This window comes from Oryx dammah, unplaced genomic scaffold (assembly GCF_014754425.2).
Source record: "Oryx dammah isolate SB20612 unplaced genomic scaffold, SCBI_Odam_1.1 HiC_scaffold_19, whole genome shotgun sequence".
NCBI lineage: Eukaryota > Metazoa > Chordata > Mammalia > Artiodactyla > Bovidae > Oryx > Oryx dammah.
Genome location: NW_024070203.1, coordinates 84,751,431 through 84,772,362, shown reverse-complemented (window position 1 = coordinate 84,772,362; position 20,932 = coordinate 84,751,431). Strand labels below are relative to the sequence as shown.

At 38.2% G+C, this 20,932-nt stretch overlaps 1 protein-coding gene across 1 annotated transcript in view; it reads left to right on the top strand.

Annotated features, from left to right (window-relative positions):
- Positions 1-20,932, top strand: part of SLC26A7 (solute carrier family 26 member 7) — a 148,140-nt gene that overhangs the window by 60,335 nt on the left and 66,873 nt on the right. Inside the window, exons 6-9 of the mRNA XM_040261102.1 lie at positions 280-432; positions 5,041-5,123; positions 13,648-13,795; positions 16,121-16,234. Coding sequence (XP_040117036.1) covers positions 280-432; positions 5,041-5,123; positions 13,648-13,795; positions 16,121-16,234 — 498 coding nt within the window. The remainder of the gene's footprint in view (positions 1-279; positions 433-5,040; positions 5,124-13,647; positions 13,796-16,120; positions 16,235-20,932) is intronic.

The window sequence follows — 20,932 nt, the reverse complement described above, 5'->3', positions numbered from 1 at the left end:
ACTGAGAAGGAGCTGGAAGTGTTGTACTGTTCTTATGTAGGAAGGAATACTGAGTTTGGTGGACGAACCAAGGGAAAAGCAATTCTGTACATGCAAATGTACATAGCCTTATCTGTATCAGCCCTGACTGATATACCCTTCTACGCCCCACTGTTTCACTCCTCTCCCTTTCAGCTATTTTTTTGCAAGACATCACAGAGTCCATCTGGGGCCAGGTTTTAATTTTGGTATATTGTGAATGACCCTGAAATTTGTTTGTATTTTTCCTCATTACTGTAGATCTATGCATATATCTTTAAGAACATCAAGTCTGTGCGACTGGAAGCACTGCTCTTATCCTTGCTAAGCATCGTGGTGCTTGTACTGGTTAAAGAGCTGAATGAACAGTTTAAGAGGAAAATTAAAATTGTTCTTCCTGTTGATTTAGTTTTGGTAAGTACAAAATGAACGTTTAACTTTCTTCTCTGCAATGCTTGCAACTGCTGTGGATAATGTGCAAAGGCACACCTTATTGTCCATAGTAACCCACAATTAGTCCTGTCTCTCATTAAAGCAGGACTAATTTGGCTACACATTCATGTAAAGGCAGGAAATATTTTGAGTCAATAATTTAAAAGAGGCACACATGTTTCTAATGTTTGCAGAATTTCTCATATGCTTGTATATTTTCAGATAAATAAGAGAACATATAGCCTAAATTTTTAAATATGGAGACATTTTTAAGGATGGGACTCAAAAAATCTCTGGCATGATTCTCCATAAAGCAATAAAAAGTGAAACCACATCTTTTTGATATGGCATCTATATGCTGCATAAAATGTGATCAATCAACAAATGTCCATTAATGGTTGATAGATTTATTGTATTTATTGACCTAGTTTTTCTTTGTTGAAAGGATATTCTCATAATTTTCAGTGGCCAAGGCTCATTCTCTAAGATATTTTTGTTGCTGTACTTGGCAAAGTAACAAATTGTACTTTACTCCTAAGGTTTATGAAATTAAAAAACACATTTTGAAATTTTAAGAGCCTCTAATGGGAACTCTTTTTTAAAAAATTATATTTATTTATTTTGCTTGATTGATGATTGCTGTACAATAAGGGTTTGACTTCTGCATACATCAACATGAATCAGCCATAGGAATACATATGTCCCCTCCCTCTTTAAACTCCCTCCAACCTCCCACTCTTTCCCACCCCTCTAGCTTGTTACAGAGGTCTGGTTTGACTTTCTGATGGGAACTCTTAACTAAAAAAAGCATTACATTGAAAATGAAATGTTAAGCAAACCAGTCTTCTAATTTACTTATTATTAATTGGCTTTAGTTTCTTTTTATTGGTGATAAATAGTGTCTAAATAATTTCACCCATTGAAATATCACTTCATACTATTGAAATAGTGTAGGCTTTATTTATATGTATATAAACCTCAGTTCAGTTGCTCAGTTGTGTCCAACTCAGCGAGCACCATCCATGGACTGCAGCACACCAGGCCTCCCTGTCTATCACCAACTCCTGGTGTTTACTCAAACTCATGTCCATCGAGTTGGTGATGTCAACCAACCATCTCATCTTCTGTCGTCCCTTTCTCCTCCCGCCTTCAATCTTTCCCAGCATTGGGGTCTTTTCTAATGAGTCAGTTCTTCGCATCAGGTAGCCAAAGTATTGGAGTTTCAGCTTCAACATCATTCCTTCCAATGAACACCAAGGACTGATCTCCTTTAGAATGGACTGGTTGGATCTCCTTGCAGTCCAAGGGACTCTCAAGAGTCTTCTCCAACACCACAGTTCAAAAGCATCAATTCTTCGGTGCTCAGCTTTCTTTATAGTCCAACTTTCACACCCTTATATGACTACTGGAAAAACCATAGCTTTGACTAGATGGACCTTTGTTGACAAAGTAATGTCTTTGCTTTTTAATATGCTCTCTAGGTTGGTCATAACTTTCCTTCCAAGGAGTAGTTCAGTTCAGATCAATTGCTCAGTCGTGTCCAACTCTTTGCCACCACATGAATTACAGCATGTCAGGCCTCCCTGTCCATCACCAACTCCCGGAGTTCACTCAACTCACGTCCATCGAGTTGGTAATGCCATCCAGCCATCTCATCCTCGGTCGTCCCCTTCTCCTCCTGCCCCAATCCCTCCCAGCATCAGAGTCTTTTCCAATGAGTCAACTCTTCACATCAGGTGGCCAAACTATCGGAGTTTCAGCTTTAGCATCAGTCCTTCCAAAGAACACCTAGGACTGATCTCCTTTAGAATGGACTGGTTGGATCTCCTTGCAGTCCAAAGGACTCTCAAGAGTCTTCTCCAGCACCACAGTTCAAAAGCATCAATTCTTCAGCACTCAGCTTTCTTCACAGTCCAACTCTCACATCCATACATGACTACTGGAAAAACCATAGCCTTGACTAGATGGACCTTTGGTGTCAAAGTAATGTCTCTGCTTTTGAATATGCTGTCTAGGTTGGTCATAACTTTCCTTCCTAGGAGTAAGTGTCTTTTAGTTTCATGGCTGCAATCACCATCTGCAGTGATTTGAGAGCCCCCCCAAATAAAGACTGACACTATTTCCACTGTTTCCCTATCTATTTCCCATGAAGTGATGGGACCAGGTGCCATGATCTTCGTTTTCTGAATGTTGAGCTTTAAGCCAACTTTTTCACTCTCCTCTTTCACTTTCATCAAGAGGCTCTTTAGTTCTTCTTCACTTTCTGCCATAACGGTGATGTCATCTGCATATCTGAGGTTATTGATATTTCTCCTGGCAATCTTGATTACAGCTTGTACTTCCTCCAGCCCAGCGTTTCTCATAATGTACTTTGCATAGAAGTTAAATAAGCAGGGTGACAATATACAGCCTTACATACTCCTTTTCCTATTTGGAACCAATCTGTTGAGTTCTAACTGTTTCTTCCTGACATGCATATAGTTTCTTAAGAGTCAGGTCAGTTGGTCTGGTGTTCCCATCTCTTTCAGAATTTTCCGCAGTTTGTTGTGATCCACACGGTCAAAGGCTTTGGCATAGTCAATAAAGCAGAAGTAGATGTTTTTCTGGAACTCCCTTGCTTTTTTGATGATCCAGTGTATGTTGGCAGTTTGATTTCTGGTTCCTCTGCCTTTTCTAAATCTAGCTTGAACATCTGGAAGTTCACAGTTCATGTATTGTTGAAGCCTGGCTTGAATAATATTGAGCATTACTTTGCTAGCATGTGAGTGCAGCACTTTCACAGTATCATCTCACCTACAATGAGATTCATGAGTATATACATGGATACTTTTGCCCCAGCACCCAAACTCTGAACATATCTCCACTTTTCACCCACACAACTGTCCCTTGGCCTTTCCTTGGACCATGCTGGAAGGGGAGACCTGGAGAAGGTATCTGGAAGCAGACTTTGGCAGGAAATTATAGATTCCTGGGAATTCAGTGTATGATCCAGAAATATGAGCCCAGGTTTGAGTTAGGTACCTCCCCTTGTCCCCACAAAACTCCCATTTTATGAGAAGAGTTACAGTTGGAAGATGGCAGATTAGAACCTTCTAAAGCACTATCTGAAAGACAAAGTTAGTGACTTAAGTTACTTAATTTTAATATTGGCTATATGTACTGAACACCATGCATTCTTCCATTTTCAATAAGGATTCAGCATCTTGTGGCTATGGTATATTTTCTTTTATAGCTCACAGTATTTTCTGATGATATAAATATTTCATGAAAATTATTAGCAATTAAAATGTATTAACTGGCCTAGAAATTTTTGAATACATTAATACTTCTGATTCCAACCTAATAGCCTGAATTTTTTACTACTATTGTATTTAGAAAGTACAATTATGTCATAATATTTATAAAGTTTGAAACTATTACCTGTTTGAGTTTTATTGCCTTTAAAAAAATTCTCAAGTCTCCTTTGTTTTTTAAGTCTATTTAATGTTTTAAGAAATATTATAAATTCAGTTAAATATCATCATAGAGAAGAGAAATATATAATAAAAATCCCTACAAAGTAATATTATTGTACATTGTTAGGTATTCCTTATTTTGCTAGTGTGATTTTTTTATACCTTTTTTCTGACCATGTATATGGTAAATTTATACTTTAGGTAATTAGTGTGTTTCTTTTTAACAAAAAAGCATAGTATAGAAATGATTAAATAGATATCAAACTGATAGATAACCCTGTGAAATAACCAGTCCCTATTAAATAATCAAAAGAATGAAGAGAATGTGAAAATGGATGGAAAACATTAAGGTAATATGATTGGTGAAAACAAGTCCTGAACAGAATTCTGAACATACGTTTTAAAGGGGACTGTGGATACTTGCAGAGAATACAAGGCATTGCTTGCCGTATGTTGTACAATAGAGGCTCAGGCTCCTGAAACCCCAGGGAGGTAATTCAAAAAATATTGGGTTCAATACATTATTAACTAGCATATTTTTCTTCAAGAAATAGCAAAAGGTCAAAATTAAAGACTATTCAAGGAGCCTGTAAACCATCAATTACTAACCTACATTAGGAATATTAATGCAGCATCTTAAACTCTTTGGTGACTACTCCAGTGAAAGGAAAATGTTCTGAGTTAAAACATGCTTTCATATCATGAGAGACAAGTATTTAGGTTGGATTGTGGTATCTGTGTGTGCGCGCACACACACACACACACACACACATACAAACACATATTCGTATATTCTGTATTCTGCACCCCTTCAGAATCAGACATAATTGGGTTGCTATAATTGGAAAGGATATGATAAAAGTTGTATTACTGTAACGCCATTTAATTTTTGAGACTGCAGATTAAGTGCTATCAAATCTCAGAGGGATTTTTTAATTTATATTTTATTTTTATTTATATTTTCTTATTTTTATTTATATTTATATTTTCTTAGTTTTTAAAAATCTGTGCAAATACTATATTACTGTTGATAATCATGGAGCACATGAGTAATGTTTGCTTTTAAAAATAGTTTTAAGATGTTTGAGAGACAGGAATAATTTTATTTTTCTCTTTTTCAAATGGAACCACACAGATGATTGCCGCATCTTTTACTTGCTATTGTACCAATATGGAAAACACATACGGATTAGAAATAGTTGGTCATATTCCAAAAGGGTAATGTAGTCTTTTTCCTTTCTCTCTTTCCTTTTGTTTGTTTGGTGATGGAAGAAGCAAATGGGGAGTAGGTGGGTATGAATTTTATTTCTTTCAAAGGCTATATGTGGTACAAAATTCTAGTTAATTTCTATTTTACAGTGATAGAAGCAGTTCACAATAAAGAAAAATAACTTCTTAAAGTATATATCTATTATTTGAGAAGTTGATAACTATTTTTTACAGTATTGCTTCAAGTAAAAGATTTGGAGATTATTAATACACATCATTTGAAAAAGAAAGCAGAACATTGAATTTCCAAATTAGAGTCATGCTCTAGTCTTCCCTCTTCCACTCACACATTCCTATGACTATTTTTATTTCACTTAAAATATAGTAAAAATATGCAAGCGTCATCTTAAATAGCAAACATATAGACATGAATGGTATGCACTGGTGAAAGAGAGAGTGGAAATAGAAATGAGAGCATGTTTCCCACCGGTCTTAAAGCCTTCCTTTGGACATGAAGAGAAGATTAACAAAAGGAAGATGTGTTCACCCTGAAAGCACAAAATATTTTTCCAAATATAGCCTGAAAGAAAGCAACATCATCTTAGGGGAGAAAGAGGATGTCTTATGAATTATTCTCTTTTAATGGGCTGTGCTATACACCAATATTTATAGATTTGGGGCAAAATTAGAGTTGTTAGCTTCTCTATATTTTTATCTTCCAGACATAGGCCAATAGTGATTATTGGAATCATCTTTCTGAAGGGTTCTCTACTTTACCTTCAAATTCAGTTTATTGTTTTTTTATTCTTATAGGTTAATTTATCATTATTAATAATTACAAGCTTGATTTTCATGAAACAAAATTTCTTATAGTTTGAAACACTTTTATGTATATGTCTTAGGGCCTGTAATGGTACAAATCAGTTTGACTTAGGGTTAAACTTGAGGGAGTGGGCAAAAAATACCATGCCTTTCCTTCATCTAGTCTAGTTGTCCTTTATTTTGAGTGACTTTTACAAACTCATCTTCTTAAAGAATCATAGAAAAAGTATGGCATTGATAAGAGATGGAGCTGAGGTTGAATCCCAGCTCTACCATCACTTTGTGATTAAGATTCATTTTTTAGAATGTTTTCTTGTCTATACATTACACTCATGGTACTTGATCTGGGGATTGTGGGGAGAATTTAATAAAACTGCTACTGTTAAAGTGCTGAACATTCAGTTTACATGCTCAGTATTACATCAACGTAAATTATTTCCCCCTTTTCTTCTATTGTTGCCCCAGAGGGATTTTTCTTTAAAGAGAGACAGTAAGTGTCACATAGCATCATCAGGGATAAATAAACAATGATACTTTGGCTCAAGTGGTTTTCAAAAAAAAAAAAAAGACAATGACTGGGTATTAGTTGGAAGAAATATTTTAAACAGTTGTTTAAAACTGAGAAACAGAAGTTGCACAAGCCTCTTAGCTTCATCAACCGGAGGGCAGACAGAAGAAGTAGGAAGAACTACAATCCTGCCAACTTCAAGAACAAAAACCACAACCACAGAAAGTTAATCAAAATGAAAAGCCAGAGGATTATGTTCCAGGTGACAAGATAAAATCAAACTAAAAGAACAACTAAATGAAGTGGAGAGGGCAAGCTTCAGAAAAAAGAGTTCAGAATGGTAGTGAAGATGATCCAAGGTCCTGGGAAAAGGATGGAGAAGATGCAAGAAATGTTTACCGAAGACCTAGAGGAGCTCAAGGACAAATGGAGGTGAACAATCCACTAGAAGGAATCAATGGCAGAATAACTGAGGAAGAAGAATGGGTAAGTGAGCTGGAAGACAAAATGGTGGAAATCATTGCAGCAAAGCAGAATATAGAAGAATAGAATGAAAAGAAATGCAGACGGCCTGAGAGACTGCTGAGACAACATTAAATGCACCAGCATTCACATTATAGGGGCGCCAGAAGGTGAAGAGAGAGAGAAAGCACCTGAGAACATATTTGAAGAGATAACAGTTGAAAACTTCCCTAACGTGGGAAAAGAAATAATCAACCAAACCCTTGAAGTGCAGAGAGTTGTAGTTAGGATAAACCCAAGGAGGAATACACTGAGACACATAGCAATCAAACTGACAACAATTTGAGACAAACATAAAATGTTAAAAGCAACAAGGGAAGAATGACACATACCCTTGTATGTTTTATGTATTATTAGCTGATTTCTCAACCAAAATTCTACAAGTCAGAAAGGAATGGCACAATGTATTTAAGGTGATGAAAGGGAAGAACTTACAACCAAGAATACTGTACCTAGCATGACTTTGTTCAGATTTGATGGAGAAGTCAAAAGTTTTACAAACAAACAAAAATTAGGAGAATTCACTAGCACCAAATCAGCTTTAATGCAAATGCTAAGGGAACTTCTCTAGGCACAAACTTAAGAGAAGGAAAAGACCTACAAATATAAACCCAGAACAATTAAGAAAATGGTAATAAGATCATACATATTGATACTTATCTGAAATGTAAATGGATTAGATGCACCAACCAAAGGCAATGGATTTGCTGGGTAGATTAAAAAAAGACCCATAAGTATGCTGTCTACAGAAGACCCACTGCAGACCTAGGGACACTGACAGACTGAGAGTAAAGGAATGGGAGAATGTATTCTATGCAAGTGGAAATCATAATAAAACTGGAGCAGCAATACTCATATCAGAAAAAGTAGGCTTTAAAGGAAAGGCTGTTGTAAGAGACAAGGAGGACACTACCTAATGATCAATAATTCAATCCAAGAAAAAGATAAAACAATAATAAATATATATGCACCCAACCTAGGAGCACCTCAAAACAGAACCCATTTGCAGAGCAGCAGTGGAGATGCAGACATAGAGAAAAGACTTGTGGACTCAGTGGGGGAAGGAGAGGGTGGGACAAACAGAGAATAGTATGTAAATACATACATTACCAATGTAAAAGAGAGAGCAAGTGGGAATTTGCTGTGTGACACTGGGAGCTCAACGAAGTGCTCTGTGACAAACCAGAGGGGTGGGATGGGGTGGAAGATGGGAAGGGGGGCTCAGGAGGGAGGGGACATGTGTATACCTGTGGCTGACTCATGTTGATTTACGGCAGAAACCAAGACAATGTTGTAAAGCAATTGTCCTCCAATTAAAAAAAAAAAAAACTATATAAAAAAAACACAAATGTGGCAGCTAAACAATATGCTACTAAATAACCAATGGATCACTGAAGAAAATGAAAGTGAAACCTTCCAAAACCTATGGGATGCTGCAAATGCAGTTCTAAGAAAGAAGTTTATAGCAATATACTCCTACCACTCTTACCTCAAGAAACAAGGGAAAAAACCTAACCTTACACTTCAAACAACTAGAGAAAGAACAAATAAAACCTAAAGTTAAGTAGAAGGAAATAAATCATAAAGATCAGAGCAGAAATTAATGAAATAGAGACAGAAAATAATTGCAAAGATTAAACTAAGAGATGGTTCTTTGAAAAGCAAAAGTGATAAACCTTTAGCCAGACTCAAGAAAAAAAAAAAAAAAAAGGAGAAGACTCCAATCAATAAAATTAGTAATGAAAAAAGTTACAACTGACTCCACAGAAATACAAAAGATCATAAAAGACTACTATAAGCAACTGTATTCTAATAAAATGGATGACCTTGAAGAAATGGACATATTATTAGAAAGATACAGTCTCCCAAGACTGAATCAGGAAGAATCAGAAAATATGGCAGACCAATCACAAACACTGAAATTGTAACTGTGAATAAAAAACTCCTACCAAACAAAAGTCCAGGCCCTGATGGCTTTACAGTCAAATTCTATCAAACATTTAGAGAAGAGCTAATACCTATCCTTCTGAAACTGTTCCAAAAAATTGCAGAGGAAGGAACATTTCCAAACTCATTTTATAAGGCCACCATCACCCTGATACCAAAACCAGAAAAAGATACCATGAAAAAAGAAAATTACAGGCCAATATCACTGATGACCATAGATGCAAAAATTCTCAACAAAATACTAGCAATCTGAATCCCACAATACATTAAAAAGATCATACATATTGATCAAATGGGCTTCATACCAGGGATGCAAGTATTTTTCAAGATCTACATATCAGTCAGTGTGATAAACCACATCAATAAATGAAGAATAAAAAACACATGATCATCTCAATTAATACATAAAAGGTTTTGATAAAATTCAGCACCCATTTTTGCTAAAATGTCTCCAGAAAGTGGGCACAGAGAGAATACACTTCAACATAATAAAAAGCCATAAGTCAAGCCTACAGCTAACATCATAGTCAATAGTGAAAATCTGAAAGTATTTCCTCAAAGATCAGGAAGAAGACAAGAATTCCATTCTCATCACTTATCGAACATCGTTTGGAAGTCCAATCCATGGTAATCAGAGAAGAAAAAGAATACAAGGAATCCAAATGGGGAAAGAAGAAGTAAAACAGTCATTGCTTGCAGATGACATCATGCTATACACAGAAGATCCTAAAGATGCTAGAGAGCTACTAGAAATCATCAGTGAATTTGGTAGATTTGCAGGTTACAAAGCTAATAGAGACATCATTTTGCCAACAAAAGTTCGTATAGTCAAAGCTATGGTTTTTCCAGTAGGCATTTACGGATGTGAGAGTTGGACCATAGAGAAGGCTGAGCACTGAAGAATAAATGCTTTTGAACCATGGTGTTGGAGAAGACTCTTGAGAGTCCCTCTAACTGCAAGGAGATCCAACCAGTCCATCCTAAAGGAAATCAGTCCTGAATATTCATTGGAAGGACTGATGTTGAAGCTGAAACTCCAATACTTTGGCCACCTGATGCGAAGAACTGACTCATTTGAAAAGACCCTGATGTTGGGAAAGATTGAAGGTGGGAGAGAAGGGGATGACAGAGGATGAGATGGTTGGATGGCATTACCAACTCAATGGACATGAATTTGAACAAACTCTGGGGGATAGTGAGGGACAGGGAAGCCGGCTGCACTGCAGTCCATGGTGTCGTAAAGAGTCAGATATGACTGAGCAACTGAACAACAACAACAAAGATTTGCAAGTTACAAAATTAATACACAGAAATCACTTGCATTTCTATACATTAACAATGAAATATTAGTAAGAGATATTCAAGAAACAATTCCATTTATTATCACACCAAAAAGAATAAAATACCTAGGAATAAGCTTATTTGAAGAGACAAAACACCTATACTCAGAAAACTATAAGATGTTGATGAAAGAAATCAAAGACACAAAGAGATGGAAAGATATAATGTGTTTGTAGATTAGAAGAATCAATATTGGCAAAATTACCATACTACTCAAGGCAATCTACAGATTCAATGCAATCCCTATCAAATCACCAGTGGCATTTTTCATAGAATTAGAACAAAAAATCTTAAAATTTGTATGGAGATGCAGTAGACCCAGAATGGCCAAAGCAATCTTGAAAAAGAAAGAGCTCTAAGAACCATGTACCCTGATTTCAGATTATACTACAAATCAAAACAGGATGGGACTAGAACAAAAATAGAAAGATAGATTAATGGAACAGGATTGAAAGTGCAGAAATGAACTCACACACTTCTGGTTAATTAATCTATGACAAAGGAGGCAAGACAACATAATGTTGGAAAGATGGTCTCTTCAACAAAAGGTGCTGGGAAAATTGGACAGCGACATGTAAAAAATGAAATTTGTGTCCTGTCTGTTTAGTTGCTTAGTTACGTCCAACTGTTTGCTACCCCATGGACTGTAGTCCGCCAGGCTCCTCTGTCCATGGGGATTCTCCAGGCAAGAATACTGGAGTGGGTTCACATGCCCTTTTCCAGAGATCCAACCTAGAGATCTAACCCAGGTCTCCCACATTGCAGACAGACTCTTTACCATCTGAGCCACCAGGGAAGCCCAAGAATACTGGAGTCCTTCTCCAGGGGATCTTCCTGATCCAGGAATCAACCCAGGGTTTCCTGTTTGGCAGGTGGATTCTTTACTAGCTGAGCTACCAGGGAAGTCCTGGAGCGGGTTGCCATGCCCTCCTCCAGGGGATCTTCTCAACCCAGGGACTGAACCCAGGTCTCCCACATAGCGGGTGAATTCTTTACCTTCTGAGCCACCAGCAAAGCCCACATGTTAAAAAGTGGAATTAGATCATTCTTTGACACCATACAGAAAAATAAGCTCAAAATGGTTTGAAGATCTAAATATGACAATGAACACGAGAACACTCCCAGAGGAAAACATAGGCAGAGCACTCTGATGTAAATCACAGCAATATCTTTCTTAATCTGTCTCCCAGAATATGGAAATAAAAACAAAAATATGCAAATAGGATGTACTTAAACTCAAAACTTTTGCATAGCAAAGGAAACAATAAAGAAAAGACATACTGGGAAAAAATATTTGCTAAGAATGTGACTGACAAGGAGTTAGTTTCCAAAACTTACCAACAGCTCATGATACTTAACAGCATTAAAATAAATAATCCAGTTTAGAAATGGGCAGAAGACCTAAATAGACATTTCTCAAAAGAAGATATACCGATGACCAAGAAGCACATAACAAGATGTTCAACATCACTAATTACTAGACAAAAGCAATTCAAAACCTCAGTGAGGTATCATCTCACACCAGCCAGAATTTGTTGTTCAGTCACTCCGTCAGGTCCGACTCTTTGTGACCCCATAGACTGCGGCATGCCAGGCTTCCCCTGATCGTTTTCCAGCCAGAATGGTCATCATCAAACCATAATGGTCATTCACAAACAGTAAGTGCTGGAGAGGCTGTGGAGAGAAGGGAGCCCTCCTACACTGTTGGTGTGAATGTAAAGTGGTACTGCCACTATATAGCATAGTATGGAGGGTCCTTAAAAATCTAAAAACAGAGCTACCATATGACCCTGCAGTCCTGCTCCTGGGGATGTATCTGGAGCAAAATATAATCTGAAAGGGTACACGCCCCCTGTGTTCATTGCAGCACTGTATACACCAGCCAAGAAATGGAAGCAACGTAAATGTCTGTTGACAGTACTGGATAATTGTACGTGTAGACAATGAAATATTACTCAGCCATTGAAAGGAATGAAATAATGTCATGTGCAGCAACATGGATGGACCTAGAGATTGTCATAGTGAACAAAGTCGGTCAGATAGAGAAGGAGAAATATTGTATGATATCCCTTATATGTGGAACCTAAAAAAAATGATGCAAATGTACTTACAGAACAGAAAGAGACTCGCAGACTTAAAGAACTTATGGTTGTTGGGGGGAAGGATTGGGGAAGGGCTAGTTAAGGAGTTTGGGATGGGCACGTACACACTGCTATATTTAACATGGATAACCAGCAAAGACCTTCCATAGCACATGGAACTCTGCTCAATATTAGTGGTAGCAGGATGGGAGGGGAGTTTGGGAAAGAGTGGATACATATGTGTGTATGGCTGAGTCCTTTTGCTTCCCACCTGAAATTATCACAACATTGTTAGTCTGCTACACTGCAATAAAAAAATAACAAAAAGTAAAGCTGAGAAACAGTGTTAGCTCTTATGTGGTCCCATGTTTTGCAACAGAGGGTAGATGGAGCCTATATAGATATTTTTCATAACATGTGGTACATAGAGTCACAAAATAAAATTCAACTAAGTACATTTAGAGGTCTATTGGGTTCCTTCAGTAATTCCTTATTGAGCAGCAGCCCATCTACCAAATCGAAAGGCGCTCTGAAGAGCTAAACAAAATAAAAGGCGTTATAGTCAGAAGGAGGACAGGAAAGGGAGTTTTTAGCAGAGTGGATTGTTTCAGGGAAGTTCACCTTCCTGTGGGGTATGGAAGGGCACATTACCTCACTGGTGTTGACCAGGTAATTCCAGGCTGACTGACTCAGGTTACATTCCTGGAATAAGGTGAAACTTCACTTAAGTTAGGTATTAATTCTTGATTTGCTTACATGGGGCTTAGCACAAATGACTCCACAGTGGGTCTGTTGTCTCTTTTTTTAACAATCATTAAGTGCACCATGAAAGGGCCAAGTTAAAAACATAATTAACTCAATGGCAAATTTAAGGATTAGCTCAAATAATCATAGCTCACAGTAAACTAGTGTTTGCATACAGTACTGTGGTATTCAAGGCAGGAAATACAGTTTCTAGTGCCAGCCACATAAATGTTTCAAAAGATTCAATAAAAGAGTGTTCCGGATTTGCTTTTGTTCTGATGCAGGAAATTTTTGTTGAGTCAAAGTTTCTGTGCTATACCTTAAATTTCCTGAGAGTAAATGGAAGTTAAATGTGTGGTGCTCTCTCTATGGTGTTCTTTGTGATTATGCTTTTCTCCAAAAAATGTAGAGAATAAAAGGCTTCTAAGGCCAAGGCTGCTTGGTTTTCTCAGGGGTATTTCATGTATTTTGTGTCAACTTCAGACTCATTATCATAGTTGAATTCGCTGCAAGTTGTTAAAGAAATTACATGTGAGTTGATGAGTTCAGTATGGTCTTTCTTTCACAGAATTCCTCCACCTCGAGCTCCCCCAATGAACATCCTCTCTGCGGTCATCACTGAAGCCTTTGGAGTGGCACTTGTAGGCTATGTGGCCTCACTGGCTCTTGCGCAAGGATCTGCCAAAAAATTCAGATATTCAGTTGATGACAATCAGGTATAATATGTCCCAGTCCCTCTCCACACCTCTCCATAGCTACTGTATCATTTTGACGTGTACTCCCAGATGCTGAAAATGTTGAACTTATGAAAAATACAGCTCTCCTAAGTGTATAACAAGAATGGGTAGCACAAACCGAAACAAAAATCTGTAAATCATTGATAGAAAGGTAAAAATCTGAGCTTTGTGGGTTGGTTATAGTACACTTTTATTTTTAAATAGAGGGATATCTTGATGTTCCTTTTGTTTTTAGGAGAAAATCTAAAAATATTTATGATTGCATGCCAACTTTAAAAAAAAAATTCGGATTTCAAAGTACAAAGGACACTATTACTCTTCTTAGTGAAAAACTAAAGGATGAAAGGGTTTCTCAGCCTACAAAGGATGCAGATTTTATTGAGAATGATTCTGAATCTACTTCTGCTAGTGTTTTGTCCCAAAGCCCGTGGCCCTACATTCCTACACAGGTCTGCAGACATAGCTGTGCAGTAGTGGTTAGAAGGCCAAAGCACCTCTGTCTAAATCTCACTCTGAAATGGTTTCTATGCCCCAGTTTTGTCATCTGTACCAAAAGCAGATTTATTCATTCAACAGATGTGTATTGAACCCTACTGTATGGCAGACACCAGTCTAGGAACAAGGGATAGAATGGCACATAACACAGACTGTGTTTTTCTTCATCTCAGAATCTCCCAGTGGCTTCCCCTAGTACTTAGATTAAAAGCCTATTGCCAAGGCTTACAAGGCCCTACCTGACCTTGCTACCATCCCTTTTCCTCTATGATCTCATTTTTTTTTTTTTTTTGTAGCCTGTTCTAGCCTCACTTCCTTCCTTGTTTTTTCTTGAGTTTACTAGCTATGATGTTGCTAGCTCAGGATGTCTGTACTTGCTGTTCCCTTTTCCAGAAATTCTATACCCTCAAGTAGCTGCATTCCTCCTTTATTTAAATATTTCCTTCTTAGAGAGGCCTTGCTTGGTAAGCTAAAATCCTAATCTCCAAAACTTTCCACTCTCTGTTTTACTTTCTGTATTCATCTTGTTTATTGGTAGCATCCCTCCACTAGAACACCAGTCTGTGAGGGCAGGGATTTTTGATAGGGATTTTACTGCTGTGTTCCTGGCAACAGCAGAAGCAGAAAAGTATTAGGAAGCTTCTGCAGGAATCCAGGTGACATCTGATGACTTGGCCCAGGATGTAGCAATGAACGAGGTGAGAAGTGGACAGATTGTGAACTGGATGTGGGCACCATCTGGGCAAAGGGGAAGTCAAGACTCTGTCTGAAGCTTTTGGCCCAAACAAATAGAGCTTGAGGTGGGGAAGGGTGTGGGAGGACCAGAGTGGGAGTATGTAGAGCAATAGCCTGATTAATTAAGCTTGGGATACCTGTTAACCATTCAAATGAAAATGCTGAGTAATAGGTTGCCTATACCAGTCTGAAGTTCAAAAGAGTGGTCTAGGCTTAGAGATATAAATATGGCAGCTGTCAGCATGTTTTGGGGTAGCTCAGAATAGAGAAAGAAGTGATCCGATATTTGTGATTGTTAGTATGAGAAGGGACCACAGAGGAGGCTGAGAAGCGGTGGGCAGAGAGGTCGGAGGAAACCGGGAGGGTGAGAGGCTCAGGAGGGACCAGGAAGGAGGCTTGAAGGCGGAGAATGTGAGCGATCGTGTCAAATGCCACCTTTACTGCCAGGGGAGGTAGGAATTAACCATTGGATTTTGCACTCTGGAGGTTATAGGTGGAGTGCTGGGAACAAAACCCTTTATTGTAGTAACTTGAAACCTAAGTAATTGGCAGCAGTTACAGTAAATACCTTGTGCTTCCCTATAAAGTTGTTATTGTTACAAGGATCGAATGAGTAAAGTGCTCACAACAGTTTCTGGCTCATTGTAAGCACTCAATAAATGTTAGCTATTTTTAGACTGATGGTTAAATTACAACTAGTGGAGAGAACAGAAATAGAGCACAAAAGACGTCTCATACTATGGCAAGCTTTATCTGTGGCCTCTAAAATTTGGGCTTCCCAGGTTGCACAGTGGTAAGAATCCACCTGTCAGTGCAGGAGACGCTAGCGATGCACGTTCCATCCCTGGGTCAGGAAGATCGCACTGAGAAGGAAACGGCAATCCACTCCAGTATTCTTGCCTCAATAAACAGACTCCTCCATGGACAGAGGAGTCTGACCGGCTATAGTCCATGGTGTCGCAAAGAGTTGGGCATGACTGAGCCCATTTCACACTCACACACACGCGCACACACACACACTAAAAGTGGATTGTGATTAGGAAATGATACATTTCCCGGTTATCATTCCTGTAGGAATTCCTTGCTCATGGCCTCAGCAACGTGATCGCTTCGTTCTTCTTCTGTATACCAAGTGCGGCTGCCATGGGAAGAACTGCTGGCCTGTACAGCACAGGAGCAAAGACACAGGTAACTTTATTTTTCAACAGGCACGGAAGGACTGAAAGAGAGAGCAATGAGCATCTCTCTAAATTCCCGAGACTATTGCTATTTCTTTAGTCTCTTAAAACTAGCATCAAGGCAATGTATCTGTTCTCTTTCTTAGGAACGATCCTTGAGAAGCTGAAGGATTCAATGAGCAGACAAAAGGAAAAAAGTCCTGTAGTAGGGGCAGTGTTCTTGTTGTCAATCGTTGAGCAAAAGCTCCCTCTAGTGGTGCCTCTGATTTTACTTTTTGCTAATCTAACCCGTCAGTTTGAAATGTTAAAATCTTAGTTCATTTCCTTTAAATAGAATGAAAGCCATTGTAAGCAACATCAGTCCTTGATACTGACATTCGCGTCTATAGAGATGTACAAGTATGTGAATGAATAATACAATGTCTATCCACATTTTGGCTTAATAAAACAATTGTGTGTTTTAGGAACTCAAATCAATTTGACATTTTAGAGCCTCCTGTACACTAGTTATTATGCTCGATACTAGTAAGATATCAACGGTGGTAATTAAGATAATTCTGTGATGGTGAGGATGGTGGTGGTGTTGGTGGAAGAATATACTGAGTTATATACCAAGCATTGCATGTCATGCTTTTTTTTTTAAAAATAAATGAACTCATATAATATTTTAGGAAACTCTATGAAGGAGGCATAATTATTATTCTAGGTTTCCACATGAGAACATTGAGGAAAAGAGGGTTAAACCAGCTTACCCAGGTCACGGAGCTAGGAAGTGGCAGAGCTGAGATTTGAATCCAGATAGATTTACTCCAAATCTTGCATTCTTAACCACTGTTCTATACAAGGAAATTCATGTGTGTGTTTATTTAATAAATGAACACGAACAGCTAACCATTGTTAAAACAGTTCGTGCATATTTTATTTTATTTTTAGGACTTCTAAATTTTGTTACTTGGTTGTGATGGGTCTTTGTTGCTGCACATAGGCTTTCTCTGGTTGCAGTCGGTGGGGGGCGCTCTTTGTCGCCCTGCATGGGCTCCACACAGCAGCGGCTTCTCGTTGCAGAGTGCGTGCTCTAGACATGCGCTTCAGGAGTTGCAGCACGTGGGCTCAGTATTTGTGGCACACGGCTTTGTTGCTCTGCGGCATGTAGGATCTTCTTGGACCAGAGATCCAACTGGTGTCTCTTGCACTGCAAGTGAATCTTTACCTACTGAGCAACAAATCCATTATTTAGTAGCCTACTTTATATTAAGCCCTTTTAGGGGTGTTGTAGAAGAGTAAATTTGAAAAGTGTATAGTTCTTGACCTTGGGAGAAAGTGGCAAGAGAAAGATGGGTAAATGAACATTAAAATGTAGTATACAAGTAATAAAATTATTGATGAATGTACCATGGTGCAGGGGGGAAGCAGTAACAAATTCTGAATCTATAATAGTGTGACATATTATTGCCACAACTCATCAGCAAAGATGTGTAATTCTCATTCACCATTGTTTTACATGACAATTTGATTTTTAGGCAGCTCGTGATTTAAAGCATAAGTTCATAATGTGCATTGGCACAAACATTTTTGCAAACTCTCAAACATTTGTAATCTAAATTTGAATGTTTAATATATAGTGTACTCACATATCATTCCTTACTCTGAAGACTTACATCTATAAAATTCTAGGATTCTATAGTGATTTCCACCTCGTTTCTTACAAGGATGAATGTGTGAGATTTCCTTTCATCAGTTCTGCATGATAGTCTCTTTGTTAGACTTCAGAAGAAATAAAAGGCACCCAAAATACTAATTTAGAGAAGCAAAGCTCAACAGCACTGTATTTTTGTGCTGTTTTGCTTGTTGAGATCGTCCCTAATCTGCTCAACTAGTCCCATTAAGTTGCACAAGGAAGTAATCTGATTCAATGTGCATACCCCAATTGAGGATGTTTTCCCATGGTAGTCATTTTGGCATTACAACTATTAAGTTTACGTGGGGATAATAGACATGATTTGAAGAAGGCACTGGGACAGCCAAGTCTTAAAAGTTTTGTTCTAAATAGGCTATTTGTGAAACCAGCTTTCCATGTGACAAGACTTCATAAAGTGAGCCCTTAAAATATCTCTCTCTCTCTGATAGGTACTAGACTTATACCCAGTAAGTTAATCTAGAAGAATGAAAATCTTTCAACTTTCAGGCTAATAATAGCCAATCATTTCACCAATCGACTCTTTCTCATTCAGAAACACTATGAGTATTTCTGTAGAAAGATAGCTTTTAAAATGCAGATATGGCCTTGTTTCTTCCTCCCAGAGCCCATAAGAGGTCTTAGCTCTGTGCTTCCCCCCGTAGCCTCATGCTGGACTGTTCACCTCACTCTCAGGTCTCTAGTCACCACACCTCCTTCTTCGTGACTCTGGTGTCTTCCTTTTATCCCCTTTATCTCTGTGGCTGCTTCCTCTTCCCTTCTAAGTTAACTCCTCCCATTCATCAGATTGCACCAAGACTTCTGGGCCAGCTGTGTTCTTTTCTTCAGAGACCTTAGCTCTATTGGACTTTCCATGTTTATCAGTGTAATTATGCGATTGAAGTCTGCCTTCTGCTCTTAACTTCAGCTCCTAGAGAGTCCCTGTCTGCTTTTGTTCTCTATATCATCAGTGTCCAGCCCAAGACTTAGCACATAGTAGGTGTTCACTAAGTGTGGAAAGAATGAATGAAAAATGAAAGTATTGGATGATTATAAACTAGTCAGTTTTGCTGATTTAAGAAGGGACAGATCAAGTCAGGCAAGAGCTTTTATTCTCACTTAATATTTGAAGTACATTTGAAATCAGGAAAAATGCTTTCATTTGAAATCAGGCTTAGGATCATAGACTTTGGAGAAGCACTATTGAATAGTGTCAACTTCAAAAAATGAACAACAGGAGAGAGTTGTGAGTTCAGTTTTATTTGGGGAAAAATGAGAACTGCAGCCCAAGAGCCAGCACCTCAGACAGCTCTTGAGAAACTACTCTGAAGAGGCAGAGGGAAGGTCAGTGTACACCTGATTTTGGTGAAGGGGGGATACATGCCGTCAAGCATCTATTTTTTCCAGATGGTTTCTGCTAGTCTCATGAAGCTTTCTGCTACGCACAAGAAAGTCACCACCATGAAGGATTTTAGTGCTTTTCTAGTTGTGAGAAGATATAAGAATTGGGCTCATAAAATCAGCTCCTGAAAATATCTAACTATCCGAAGACCGTCCTGCCAGTTTTTAGCACAGAGAGCCTCATTTCTGCTCTCCACCCTGAACTTTCTTCAGGGAATGTTCTAAATCAGCAGCTGCCATAACTCATGATTTCCTCCCAGTAGAGGCAGATGGCAAGTGCCAATGCAGTGGACCATAGAAACCCAATAGCTACATAGGTAATTGAAATTTTCAGGTAGTTATGTTTTAAAAAGTAGAAGGAAACTGGTAATATTAGTTTTAATACAATATTTTAATTTACTTAATGAAGTAAAAGTATTATTTCAACAAATAACTTATATAAAAACTATTAATGATATATTTTATATTCTTTTTTTTAATTAAGATTTCAAAATCTGGTGTGTATCTTACATTTACAGCATCTCCTACACCCACCAGCTACATTTCAAATGCTCATGGGTCACACGTGGCTATATGAGACAGCGCATTTGGGACCATTTTATATACAAATGAGTTGATTATCAAGCCTTTCAGTACTTTAGGAAATCAAATAAAAACGTTTGAATTGAAACAACAAAAGATACTAATCGTTGAATACCAAGTGCCATAGTCAAAGGCCCAAAGACATTTCTGTCCTCCACATGTCAGAACGTTTTTATTGTGATTTCCTTTAGATGTGGCATGCAGAACATGGCTATCTAAGAATAAGAAAGTCTTGGTGCTGCCTAGAAGAGATTCTTTCCTTGCCTTTAAAGAATGTTAATTAGGGGAGAAAGCACTGTAACCCTCCCCACCCCTATTGCCCTGTGCTATTATTATTATTATTATTTTTTGCTTCCAACAAAGCGGACACAGTGTTCTTCGGGCAGTTTGAGAGGCACAGTCAAGCCATGAAGGGTGAGAGGCAGCACCTGTTGCAGGCAGAGCTCAGCCCCAGCTGAAAATGAGGGCTGGCATGGTTTCTGTGGCACTGAGATGGCCCCTGGGTCCTAATTTGCCAAACTATATTCCTTTATTCTTTCAGAATTTGTCTTATTGCTTCCAACTTCATTTAAATCCTTCTTAATCTAGCCTCAGTTACCAGGTACCCTCTTTTTCTCTTTCACCACTTTCTGAACTCTTATTGCCATTCCGCTGCTTTCCAGAAAGTTGTGCAGACTGAGTGCTAGACATTCTTTGCATTCTTTGAAAACTACTTAGGAAGGAAATGGCTAGCATGTCCTTCTCCCTCCAGCCGTGTCTACAGGTATATGTAGGTTGTGAACTTAAAAAATATTCACAACCTAAAAGTTTAGAATTATGTTTTATTCAGTGGGAATTCTTAAGACTTCAAGCATCTCAAGTAACCCTGATACAACTGCTCTGAGGAGGCAAGGGGAGGAGCCAGGTTATATAGAAGTTTTGCAGCAAAGGGCAGGCAGTCTGAACATCAAAAGATTATTGTTAATTAAAGGAAGACAGATATCTCAAGTTAAGGAATTCAGCTCTTTTCTATGTAAGGGAAGATGCAAGAGTCCAGGCTCATTGAAATCA